Below are 12,866 nucleotides of genomic sequence, written 5' to 3' on the forward strand. Positions count from 1 at the left end.
TTCCCTCAGCGCTGCACGCTGTGCGTGACAGCGACAGGAGTGACGCTGCGGGAACCTGTGACCCGGTGCGGGAGGAAGGAACAGTGCGGGACAGGGAAAGTCAGCGCCAGGGAGTCTCGCTTCGGGGGGGGGCTGCAGTCAGAGGCAAACTGGGATTGTGTAGAGCACTATCATCTTCATAAAATAATTTTAATAAGCACTAAGCACTTTTAATAAGTACTAAGCATTTTCAATACCTTTCCTGCCATGCAGTAGTAATATTCCAACTGATTTTTAGATCCCTCCCCCCAAAATAATTAAATTTGATTACATCTTTCTGCAGCCCTAGAGCTTCCGCAAATTTGCCTGCATCTTTGGGTTGTGACTCTACAGGCAGCCTGCAGTTTACACCAGACCGTTTAGACACCTTGCTGCTGTTCCCAAGGAGTAGCTGTAAAACTCGCACGTCAAGAGATCTGCTGTTTCCACCCTTGTGTCCAGAGCACTGCCACGTGTTCTTCTTCAAAACATGAAACCTGTTGTGCTTCTGTTTTAAACACATTCGGTCACAGAAACTCCGGTCCGGGGCCACTCTGTTACTTTCTGACCCTACACCAACTCATATTTTCCCCATTTTGCCATGTTTCGTACTTAAACCAAATGCTTTTTTATTTAACAAGCACTGCTCCTGTGTTGCTTAACAGCTACCTGCCGCATATTGTACAAAACACAAGATTATTATTACCTTTTTTCTATTACTTTTGCCACACTGTGCACCTTACTTGCTGAAATCAGCGTCTGCTGATGTGTTCTCAATCCCGCCGGCTCAGCGTGTGCCGCATCTTTGTCACCAAATTCTGTTTTAATACTGGCCTGCAGCTCCAGACCTCAGCTCTGATGATATTTAGGCCTTGCCCATGGTGTCCTCACCCCAAGTTTTTGGTGATTTTTTTTTGCTTTTCCATTTTTACCTCAGCTTTTGCCTTTGTTTTTAGAAAGCCTTTTACTCATTTTTGGCCCACATACTGCCTGGCTCAGCGAGAATTTGAGCCTTTATCCCTTTCGCCCCGTGTCTAATAGCCAGCAGGCTGGCGAGCTCCTTCCCATCCCCTCGCTCTTTCATCCCTAAAGCTTCACATTCTGCTGCTGCTTCTTCAGCTTCTCGTGCTTTGACAAACAAATCAAAGATTCCCTAAGAAGCTTCTTAGATCTGCTTATCCCTGAAGGTGTATCCGGGCAGGCTGCTTCGGTCTGACGGGATCGCTGGAGCAGGACCCTTGCTCTTCTGCCTTGAAGTTTCTGCTCGGCCGGTGGCATGCCCAGCTGCGAGGGGACAGCCGCTGCTGTTTGCAGCCTGACCCCGCGGGTTTCCACAGGGAGCTGTGACGAGTATAACCATCGCTGCATAACCATCACAGAATCAATGCATTTAGTGAGCGTGGGTCTCTCACTTTCTGCTTGTAAAGCCACACGCAGACTTCCAGAGGCCTTTCGCCTGCAGCACACACGAAGTGACGAAGGACTCGGGCAGCGGCGTCACCCTTCCCGCGGTCCCACACACGATTCTCGTCTTTACGCTTGAGCTGCTTTTTACTTCTGGATGTTTTTTCCTTTTACATCTCCAGCAGAACTATGGACTTTTAAAAGGGTTGAGGTGATGTCCTTTAACTACAACTTTCCACTTTGTTGCCGGTTCACTTTACCAAAGACACATGTCCAACGATCACCAGAAACACCTAAAACTCTCTTCCAGTTCATACTTCCTCTTTTCAGTGGCCAAGTCCTCCTATCAGCCCTGTATTTCCTGTAATTCTGTGCAAAAATCACTCTGTTTCTGGTTTCAACTCAGAAATACACATTCCCTGCCACTTTGTGGCCTTCCAGACTCCACCTTTGATATCTGTTCTTCATCCGCTCCCTAACAGTCTGTTCTCCGCGCTCTTCCCAGGGCCGCCCTACACCACCCCCAGGCTGATCTCTGCTGCTGCCCCTCGAACAGCTACCCGGAAGGGTAACCCCATTAGGTTTATCTTTTTGAACCGTTTCCCCTTTTGCAAGGGGTATTCTGTTCATCATTCACTCATTTTTTATCAGTTCCTAGCAAATGAATAAAAATATGCTTAAGTTTGCTCCGTTTTGGAGCAAATGTATGACAGAACTGCCACCGGAGCGGACAGGAACGTGGAGCAGGAAAATGCTGTGGACTAAGCAGCCTCCACAGGCCGCTGCTTTTCTAGAGACACTCTAATTTGAAGCAGATCCTTATTGCTAACGAGGCAGATGCCATCGCCATTGGGAGACCAGTGGCTGGAAGTTGTGACTTCTTTTCTGTAGCACTTTCAGCATTACAGTACTGATTTGTTTTACCCAAAGCAGGCAAACGGAACAGACAGCTCCCCCAAGCAAGGAGAAGTTGAAGTCCACCAGCTCAGTGTTTCACGCTGGGACAACACCCCTCTCCCAAAGCCACGTGTCCCCGCAGTTAGCATGTGGCAGCGGGAATTCGCTAAATTCCTTCGCTTTCCGAGCCAAACACCGTTTCAGATTAACACTGGTTAGCAGAGGGCTGCAGCACGGAGCACGCAGCGGCCGCTCCACTCACCCGGGCAGGTAAGCGCCTACTGTCAGTAACACCACGCGGCTGGGGTGATCCGCAGCCGCAAAAGCTCGTTTTTGGCTGCTGTGCACGCACTGTCCACCTCTGCCATCAGCAGCGTGCCTCCGCGCCGGTCCTGCAGCCATCAGAGCAGCGCCGTGCCGGCGAGCCGTGCGGCGAAGACAGAAGACCTTGGGGTTGGGCAGGAATTGAAAGCATTTTTGGCGATGGCTCTTGCTTGCAGCGTACAGTCAGCTTTAGTGCTGGCTTGCTCGTCTCTCCCCGGGAAATCTTGTCCACTGGTTTTTCTTCAAGATGGGTCAGCCACAGTCCAGGCTCCTGCTCCAAATATCCACCTCGTGATGCTCCAGGAGACCGGAAGAGTCCGATGCATTTCCTTGGAGGATGGGTAAGACACTCGACTCCCCTGTTTCGCGGGAAGGTGTGTGAAATCCCTCGTGTTTGATGACCACGGCGTTTGAGAACACCCAAAGCAGGGCTGTGCAGCAGGAGGACAGAGCTACACGCTGCGCCCATCACCGTAAATCCGCTCAGTGGTGGTGCCGCGGCCCTGCAGAGCACTGAGGAGGCCAAGAGCCCGCTCCCTTCTCAGCCCAGCCGCTTTTGGTGACGCACACGGTTCCCCAGCACGCTCACACAAACGGGAGGTGGCCAGCACTGCCAGATTATTCGCTTTAGGCCGTCTCTAATGGCACAGAGCATTTGCACCAGGCGTTATTTCAGAGCAGCTGATTCTGCAACACTGAAATGGCTGATTTTCCTTCATGGGTGAGACCCAAAGGTACCAGCTGCATCTGCTGAGATGATCTTTTCAGCTTCCTTCCAGCTGTTCTCTGCAGCGCTGTGCTGAAACACTTCTAACAGCGCTCCGCTCCACGTTCGCTAGTGCTCTGTACCCTGTGAGCTCAGTAAAACTCTGCTTCGTGACAGTATCTGCTGTTAAACCTTGCAGGGGGCTGCAACAAGACAACCAAGTGTGCAAGGGCCAGGCTTTGCCGTTCTCTCCGCTCGCTCAGCATCACAAGGATTTCGTAACTTCAAGCATCGATCACCTTCCCCAAAGCCCCCTCTCCCCTTTCCAATTTCCAACCACAGCACAACCATCCCTGCAGCTGGGACTGCGACTGCTCCCTTGGACAAATTCCCCCTTGGAAAGCACCGAATGGAGCAGGAGCTGGTTTTATTTCTGTTGCCATTTCAGTGTAATTTAGCAGCTGGGAACGAGGAAGATAAACTGGCGCCATGTGACCAAAGCTTTCCATGCATCACCGTCGGGCATCGCTACAGCAGCATTTCAATACGCAGGAGTTATTCCAGGCGGCCACAGTTCCGTGACGGTTACCCGCACGTGGCAAGCGGAGCCCCTTGGAAAACACAAGGGTAGACAACTTCGAGTTAAGTTTCCTCTGAGATCGGCAGGGATTTAGTCACGCTGCTGGAAGCCAAGTGGGTTAATCAATCTCTTGCCGTGGTTGCTTGCTCATCACCGTGGTTTTCCTGCAACGGCTCCTTGCGGGTTTTCTTATCCACAGAGCTGGGCTGGGAGAGGGGCAGCCAAGCAGGGCCCTCTGGCCTGAAGCCTCTTCACCCCCAGGCTCCATCCTATGGTTGTTGCAGCTTGCACGTGGCCCCCAGGCCACATCAAACCGTTGCTTGGGGTTTCTATCAGCACACAGCATCTTGTGCAAGCCTCCAGCTTGGCACCTTATGAAAAGAAAGCGGCATGCGAAGAGCTCACAGTCCTGCTGACGCTCCTTGGCTGGAGATGCCGCTCAGTTGGCCTAGGATCAGGTCGCAGCGGAGGACCAACATCATCCAAAGAGCAGAAAGGCCAAGCTCTCCCTGCCAGACCGACTGCGCGAAGCTGGAGCTCAGAGCGCTCACCAGCCTGAATGGCTTCATGCCCACGTAGCGCACGGCAGCCGTGACCAAACTCCTACCACGCGGCGTCTCGCCGCCATCGCGCACCGACCTGCGGCCAGCAGCCACCTCGCCTGACGGGAGCTCAGTGCCTCCAGGCTGGGTACAGCCATTTCCCTGGCACAGTCCTTACGGAAGCCGGAGGTGCTGGATCTAAGGACATAAGAGTGTTCGGGGGGGATCCAATTTTGAGATTACTGCCCCCAAAACTAAACCCTCTTGCATCTGTGAAACAAATCAAGCGAGCAGCAGCAGGGGCATGACTCTAACAGCTTTTCTGCTCTACAGTGAATGCTTCTGACAAGGCAACCAGCTTCAGGTCCCTTCATCTGTAAAAACAACTCCTGCTGGAGCGAAACGCAGCAGGAACAATCACAGCCACCCTTTGGCAACGAGATGCCAACATCTGCAATTGGTTTTAAATGTTTTCAGGATGTTCAGCAACTTAATGGGACTTTTTGGAGGCCCTGTTTTTCCTTTATCAGAAAAAACGTCCTGTAGGGTTTGGAACCAAAAGCTCTGTGGGTCACAGGAATGCAGCAACGACCAGTGTAAGTCACTACTGGCTTAAACCCGCTTTGTGCACACTGAGAACCACCTCTGCAGAGGAATCCCTTCTCCAGAGCCTCTCCTGCCGCACGGCCTCTTTGGCTTTACCAGCTCCTGCACCAGGGAGGGCTGATCCCCAGCAAAAGATCTTTCCGCACACCAAGATCTGCCCCTGGACCTGAGGCTTCTCGAGAAAAATAAGGTTAAAACATGTTAACAAAAGCAGACAGAGTGCAACATCTGAACCTGGGGTATTCCCCGACCTCGTTCACAGAAATGCCTGATCTGTTTCTGAAAACACTTTCCTAGAAAGAAACCAGCCTTAGGCAGACACCTGGCCTGGAAATTTTCTGTTTGACTTCTTCGGGTTTGGGGACATTTCCAGCAACAGAGCGACACAGGGATGTAAGCGATGCAGCTGCTTCTCCTTGCCCGTGCTTTTGATAGCATGCACAGCCTCAGCACCAGACGGGCTCCCAGCAGTGAAAATGGCTTCTAACACAGCTCCTTCCTGCCGAGCTGCATTAACTCCCCGCCACGCTCACGAGCCTGCCCAGAAGATGCGTTTAAATGCCTTACAGGGCCAAGACTGGAGAGGAAAAACCCCAACACACTCAAAACCTTCAGTATTCTTAATGGAAATTTGCTGTCCTCTCTGCTGAGGCTTTGCTGTAATGTTAGGGAGGAGTAACCACAGCTCACTTCTCACGTAAAAACGAGGCTCCCACAAATGATATTCCCACAGGAACATCTTTTAATTAATCATCTCCTTTTCTGTTTCATATATCTCTTAGTTTTTGGTATTTTAATACCCTTTAGGAGAAGATGTGTCGAAAAGGTGTTCCGGGACCCACAGGCTGCATCCTGAGGAGCCACAGCAGCCTGCAAACCTGCGCTGATCTAGGAGTTGGCTGAAAAGCAGCCACGTCTTGGTACAGGTGCAGGTACGCAAGCGACACGTGGGGAACAGCGCAAAGGGAGCCGCGAGAGCAGTCTGGGTCCAAGGCTGGTGTCAGATACGCTCCTCACAGTGACATTTGTGGGAAGCTCAACCTCGGGGTAACACCCCCGCAGCCGGAGACCTCGAGGTTTCGTGCACAAACTGCTCGCTTTTCTCCATGTAAAGCTGAACTGATCTAGCTTCAGAAAACGCAAAGCCTGCCATGCTGCAAACCCACCTTTTCAGAGCCTTTGGACAACTCCAAAAAAACCCTTGATACCTCTGGAAACTCCCTTCCTGGCATTTGCAGGACATGAACAGGGCATGTCCTCACCCCTCCTGGAACACTGAACATCAAAGGCTCAAACAAGGAGGGGAGAGACTTTCTCATCTCTCCTCCACCCACCAGCTCGCCGTTCCCATTCCCTCCAGCCAGCGGTGTTCCAGCTCTTCCAGCCAAAAGATTCCAGCTCCCTACGAAAATCCCCTGGCCCTGGCACACTTTGATCCATGTGGCTGTTCAGAGGCTCTACAGCAAATTGTTCCTTTCCCATTCCTCTGCTCCAATTTTCACAGAATCCCAGCATGGTGGGGGTTGGCAGGGCCCTCTGTGGGTCACCCAGCCCAACCCCCTGCCCAAGCAGGGTCACCCAGAGCAGGCTGCACAGCACCGCGGCCAGGTGGGGCTGGAATATCTCCAGAGAAGGAGACTCCACAGCCTCCCTGGGCAGCCTGGGCCAGGGCTCCATCACCCTCAGAGGGAGGAAGTTCTTAATCGACAAACAAATCGCAGTCCTTGCACGGCTCCCGTGTCACACACGTCCCCAGCAGGGCCTGACACTGCCTGTCACCGAGGGGAAATTCATCAGGTGTCTTGGCAAATATTTGGCCTCATTTACATACAAACTCACATCTACTTAATTCACCTACTGAACTGCTACAAACCGTCGTGTGCTCACTCACGTTCTGGTTGAAAACCGGCTTTTGGCACCCACGGGACCTCCTGCAGAGGTGAAGCACACAGACCTTGGGACGCGCGGGGCGGGGGCTTCCGTGCGGACGAGCCTTTCGGCAATCTTGAGCGCCCGTCACCGAACCGCCGGGCCCAGCTGCCAGGCCGGGAGGGGAACGGCTGAGGACGAGGAGTCGCTGGATCTCGTACAAGCAGATACATACATATGCATATATGAAGGGTGAGAGTATTTTTTTCTTTTTTTTTTTTTTTAACAAAACATCAGAGAAAAGTGTTTTATTGTTACTAAAAAAAACCCCAAACAATGCTCTAGTGTTTTAGGCCATGGATTCTTTAGCTCAGACTCATGGCGTGGAACACGTTACCAGGGAAAGCGTCTCGTGGACGTCTCCCCTCCAGCCACGACCAGGCACCCTCCACCCTTCTGCTCGGTGATCAAACAGCTTCCTTATGCAAGTACAGCAATTGTTTACATGTAAAAGATTAGGAAAGTATTTAATGTATTTGTAGCCTTTTTTTTTTCTTGTTTTTCCTGGGTTTTTTTTTGTAAAAAAGAAGTGATTTAGCAGCTAGAAAGGAAAAGACAGCATCATGTGAGCAGCTAGTGCTGCGCAGACCACCAGCAAACGCTCCACAGGTTACTCGCGGTCCGCAGACCACAGTTCACCGACCCCATTTTCCGGGCTTCACCAACTTTGCAGACTGTATCAGGGTAGATGTTTCTTCACAGTGAGAGCCAGCAGGTCATCTTTGGTTGTTGAAGAGAGACACCAAGAGACTTAACGTACTCAGCAGCAGCTCGGTTTGGAGGACCGCACGGCGTCGGGGCGCGGCGAGGTCCCTTTGGGCACACAGAAAACGCCCGCTCCGACTGCACCGCAAAGCCACCACTGTTGATCCGTACCCGGGCTGCACCCAGACTCCAGGCACCGTCCTGGGGCGGGCAGAGCCGGGAAGAGCACCGCAGCGCTTGTCCCACCTCTCGGCTCGTGGAGGGCGCTTTCGTTTTCACCCGTACGGGTCTTGGGGTTCCTCAGGCACAGCAAGGCAACCGGCGGATGCGAAGGGCAGCAGCGGAAGCTGAGCGGCAAAGGGCGTGCAAGCCACGGCCAAGGGCTGTCGGTTCTCCGCTCGAGCGGCTGCGACCTCCGCAGCTACCAGGCTCCCAAGTCTCCAGGACGATGCCACCACTCCAAGTCACACAAGAGAGACCGCGGCCACACGGCTGGAAAACCCGAGCTGGGATGGGGCACCGACTGCCCCGAAGCCATCTCCCAGCCCGGTGGCAAGGTGCTGGGAACCAAACGCACCGACGTGGTGCGGCAGCCCAGCCAGCTGCTCGTTGGCCATTAAGTTCTCTCTGTAGAAAAGGTCTCCCAAGCAGCAACCCCGTTTTTTCTTTTCTTCTCCCCCCCCCCCCATTTATTTTAAAACAATTGCTCTCACCCCTCTTTTTTTGGTAGACACACATACGTACGCGCACTGTACGTACACAGTTTGGAACCGAGGATCTACACACCGAAAAGGAAGCCAGCACCGCCCGGAGATGGTGCACACATTCAGCAGCTGTCAAAGGAGAAGTCGTTTTACTTTCTTTTAAACTTGCAATGTTTGTCTTTATTTTGTTCTTTATATTTTGAAAGTGAAAAGAAATAGTATTGAGTCAATTTTTTTTTTCTTTTCTTTTTTTTTTTTTTTTTTAAATATTTGTTCTATGTATTTACAAGCCTTAAAGTTGCTCTAAAGGTTCTGAAAGTATCACTAGTACTTTTTCCCCAGGGTAGCACTGTTTTGAATGAGTTATTTTCGGAGCGCTCTGGTCCGCAGCGGTTTTCTCAAAAGCATTTCCTTCCGTTCCAAGGTTATGTACGTTTGGATTACTATTTTCTTTTTTAATTTCTGAAGCAAGCTGAGAGGCAGGCAGAAAAATTCTGATGACAATTAAAAAAACAAAAATTTGATCTCTTCCTCATCTAGCTCACCCCAACCCCCTTGAAAGTTTTGTCTATTTATCATGCTTTGAAACAAAACTGAGGTGCATATGAAAGGGAGGGAAATTTATTTCTCTGCTTTTGTTCTATTATACAATTTGTTTACAGAAACTGCAAATTTAAAAATTACACTGGCATTTGCAGTCCTTAAAATAATAAATTAAAAGTTTTCAACTTTGTTTTTTCTGCTAAACAGATTTGTTTCGCTTTGTGTTTCTGTAAGTATGAGTCCTTGTTTAAAAAGAAAAAAAAAAAGATTAAAACAGAAAATATTTTCTATAAATAATACATGTGTTTTGGTTTAGTGCTCCCGCCCTCAGGTTTGAAGTTTACTTTTTTTGCTTTTCAAGTACCTTTTTTCCTCCATAACCACCTTTGTGTTTATCTATTTTTACCTCTCCCACTCGTGCATGTGTGGGGGAAGGGGGGGTCTGCGCAAGAATTGGCCTTGCTGCACTGTGATTGGCGAAGACGTGAAACTTTTTAAAAAAATACTTAAACTGTTTCTTTTTGTTTGTTTGTTTGTTTTTCCTCTGAATTTTAAGTTTTAATTATCCTCCGACTCCTCTTCGGCCTCCCGTAGCCACGTGAAGAACGCTGTGACAGATTTTAGCGCTACTCCTTTCCCGTTCTGCTCCGCTGGGTCCTTGCTGCTTTCCCACTTGTAGAAGGCGTCCTCCGATATCACCTCCTCGTCGTACAGGCAATCGAAAAACATCCGCAGCAAATCTGCAGTAACGGAATAACGGGAGAGAACGGCTGTCAGCGCCGCGCGGCCCAAGGCAGCGGACAAAGACGCGGCTACGGATAAGGGGATTAACGTGACCTTTAATGCAAGAGAGGCAGACACGAGCGGAAGGGGGGTCTGTCACCGAGCTGTCGCTTCCTGGCTGGCTACACACAGCGCAGAGGGAAAACGGGTCCCTCTGATGCCGCCGGGTAACACACGCTCCGCAGAAAAGGGAACGCTGGGAAAGCAGCCGTGGGAATGTTATTCTCTAGGGACCGGCCAGCAAGCGGGACCCACAGCAGCCTGTCCTGCCCTCGCCGGACCGCGCAACCTGGCAGCCTGGCTCCTCTCCCACACCTGATTCACCGCGGCTCCGCGGGAGGGCTAGCGAGCGACTAGTGCCTTACCGCTAAGGCGGGTCGAGGCGGGTGCTTCTGGGCACGCTTTGATTGCGTGCTGCAGGCTCCCCGGGTCTCCCCGTTCCTTTGGCAATTCCCTCCCCTCTTTTCCAGTTTTCTGCAGTGTCTCCGGGACAGGACTCATCAGTTGTCCAACTCATTTTAATCCCTCCAAGTGCAGACACCCGTGGTGCAGCAATGCAGTTACAACACCCGGTGCTCTCCTACGTCCAGGCATTGTAACTTCCACAGGTAACTTTTTACTGATGTTTTTTCCCCCCCTCTCTTTGTATCAACAGAGGTTTGTCCTTCCTTCTGCATGGCTGCTTGCAGGAGCAACCAAGAGCAGAGCCGACCTCCGGCCAAGCATTTCAGGACCTGTACTGCTCTAGAAGCTGGAATCTGGATAGAAGCAGCAGTACAGTGGTCTGTACGCTCTTTCCTCTCATCTGCTACGTACAGAGGCACAAGGTAAGGAGAAGCACATCCTCCCCCAGTCTCTACCACGAGACTTCACTCTCACAGAAGCAAAGTCCTTACACAGTCACGGTTCAAATCCTCCGCACAGAGGCAACACTTACTAGGAGGCTGATCAAGTTTTACTACTGATGCTTGTAGTGCATAAAGTGCTTGTAGTTCCTTCTCTGTGTCTGAGTCTAGGTACTTGAGTAAGATCGGCACTCTCTGTTTGATCACAGCAGTGTCCACACGGAAGCTAGAAGAGTCCGCTGAGGGGAAGAGCAGAAAACAGGTCAGCTTTGGTAGACGGCAGCAGGGGCAGATCGTTTATCACCTTTTTTTATCCCAATAGAAATCACACATACAGGTTAGCGTGGACAGAAGAGAGGACGAGAAACAACAGGACGAATTCCTGATCAACAGCTTTTTCTGGACGTCTTGATCCTTCCAGTTCCCCAAATTCAAGCCGTCTCTGCAGTGACCCTGGCCCTAAGCAGCCTGCCAACACCGGCAGCAGAATGACCGCCTCACCGGGCGGTGCAAATCCTTGTGTGTCCCCAGTGCATACAATGGCTAGGGCTAAAAGTTCAGTTATACAGAACGCTTTTAGAAAATGGTATCTCTCTTTCTAAAAATACTATGGCAGAAACAGAATCATAAGCGGCATATGACATAGGAAATCAGGAACACATACAAAAATACACATTAGAAGTCCATCAGCAACATGGATAAATTATTCAGCAGCTTTTAAGTACATCACAGCGACACAATTAAGTGATATTTTGAAAACAAAACGAAAAAAACCACCTCTGTTACAGGCAAGGTCAAAACGTAAACGAGAAGCTGCTCCGACACACACCGGGGACGCCTCACAGCTGTGTAGCCGACCCCTGCGTCACTCCGCCATTAGCACCAGGCGGCTCCAGCAAGGATCTGTGCTGGGAGAAGGCAGGCGCTGGGCTCTTTCCCCCGCAGCAGGATGAAGTTCCCAGCACTCCCTCCACCAAGCGTGACTCTCACAGCTGAGAGCAGAACCGCCTGCTTTACAAGCGCAGTTTTTTGCCTTGCCAGATGCCAGCAGTAAAGTTCAAGCAAACAAAGTGAACTGCCCAGATGTTTCTGGCTGCAGCGCTTTATTCAAGCCCCCCTGAGGGTCTGAGGCTCAGATGTCTGAGTGGGGAACCCACCCTTCCCTCCATTTCCAGCCAACTGCTGTACATTCAAGTCACCCACATAAACCATCTTTCCAACACGGCAGCGTTGCACATGGAACTATTAACGAGACAGAGAGGCAGGCTGGCTCCTCTCCCGCAACCCACGCTCCCAGCTTGCACGTGGCACTCTGCGAGGGTAGCGCGCCTACCCAAATGCTTTGCCAGGACCTCCACCTTACTTGCTGACACAGGAGTGGAAATGCTAATTATCTTAATAATGTCTAGCGCATTTCCACCTTCACTAGGAAAAATCAATGAACAATCTGGCATTACTCAGGGTCGTCTGCAGCGTCTGCTCACGCGGGGTCAGCGGGACACGCCAGGGCCTCGGAACAGCCCACCCGGCAAAGGGCCTGGCTGTCGCAGGGGGAACGGACATCCCGCGCTCCAGCACTAGAATTCAGTACGGTGCGAAAGCTTTGGTGTGTGATAAAGAACAGCCTTGGGGAAAGGAAAAGTGATATAAATCTGAAAAACAGAAAATAATTGTGGGGTGTTTACATTGCAAGTTACTCACCTATAATAGCTGCTTTACAAACTGCTGTCATTAAAGCTCTAAGGAATGTAGGTGAACTCATCTGGCTTTCATCTAGATTAGCCTGAAATCAAGAGTAAATGGACCAGTTAAAAACACGCCGCTGTGCGAGAGCGACCACTTCCAAACTCCACCGCTGAATTTGGCAGCAAGTTCAGCAAAAGCTGCTGCCGCAGAAATCCACTTCACCCCTCTGCAAAAACTCCGCTTCCCCATGCGCTTCCTGAAACCAGCTCAGGTACGTCGACACGACCCAACAGCTCTTAGGCGACCAACGCACCGTTTAACTACTCCCACAACTGAGCACTTGTCTCGAGAAACATGCCAAACCAACAACACTTGGCTTTTGCAATTCCCTTAGACATTTTCTAAGCATTTTAGGCTTTTTTCAACAAATTTTACAGCATGCTCCTTGGGTGGAGATTTGTTTGCTTTGTAGAAAAAATTCAGAATGCCTAAGTAACTTGTTCAAGACTACAAAGAGCTTGTGGGTGTCCCCAGATTTTCAGCGCCGCTTTCGTTGCACTCTCGACTTCTCTAACGGCAGCAGCAAAGTGACCT

The 12,866-nt window shown here is 50.8% G+C and overlaps 1 protein-coding gene across 14 annotated transcripts in view; it reads right to left on the minus strand.

The window, feature by feature from the left end:
• Positions 1-9,490: 9,490 nt before the first annotated feature.
• EIF4G3 (eukaryotic translation initiation factor 4 gamma 3) overlaps positions 9,491-12,866 on the minus strand; it is a 145,263-nt gene continuing 141,887 nt past the window's right edge. For all 14 annotated transcript variants that reach the window (XM_075437622.1, XM_075437621.1, XM_075437633.1 and 11 more), the window contains 3 exons: positions 12,288-12,369; positions 10,679-10,825; positions 9,491-9,698 (listed from right to left, as the gene is read on the minus strand). In XM_075437622.1, the coding sequence (XP_075293737.1) occupies positions 9,517-9,698; positions 10,679-10,825; positions 12,288-12,369 (411 nt within the window). In that variant the 3' untranslated portion in view covers positions 9,491-9,516. The remainder of the gene's footprint in view (positions 9,699-10,678; positions 10,826-12,287; positions 12,370-12,866) is intronic.

Source organism: Opisthocomus hoazin, chromosome 16 (assembly GCF_030867145.1).
Source record: "Opisthocomus hoazin isolate bOpiHoa1 chromosome 16, bOpiHoa1.hap1, whole genome shotgun sequence".
Classification (NCBI taxonomy): Eukaryota; Metazoa; Chordata; class Aves; order Opisthocomiformes; family Opisthocomidae; genus Opisthocomus; species Opisthocomus hoazin.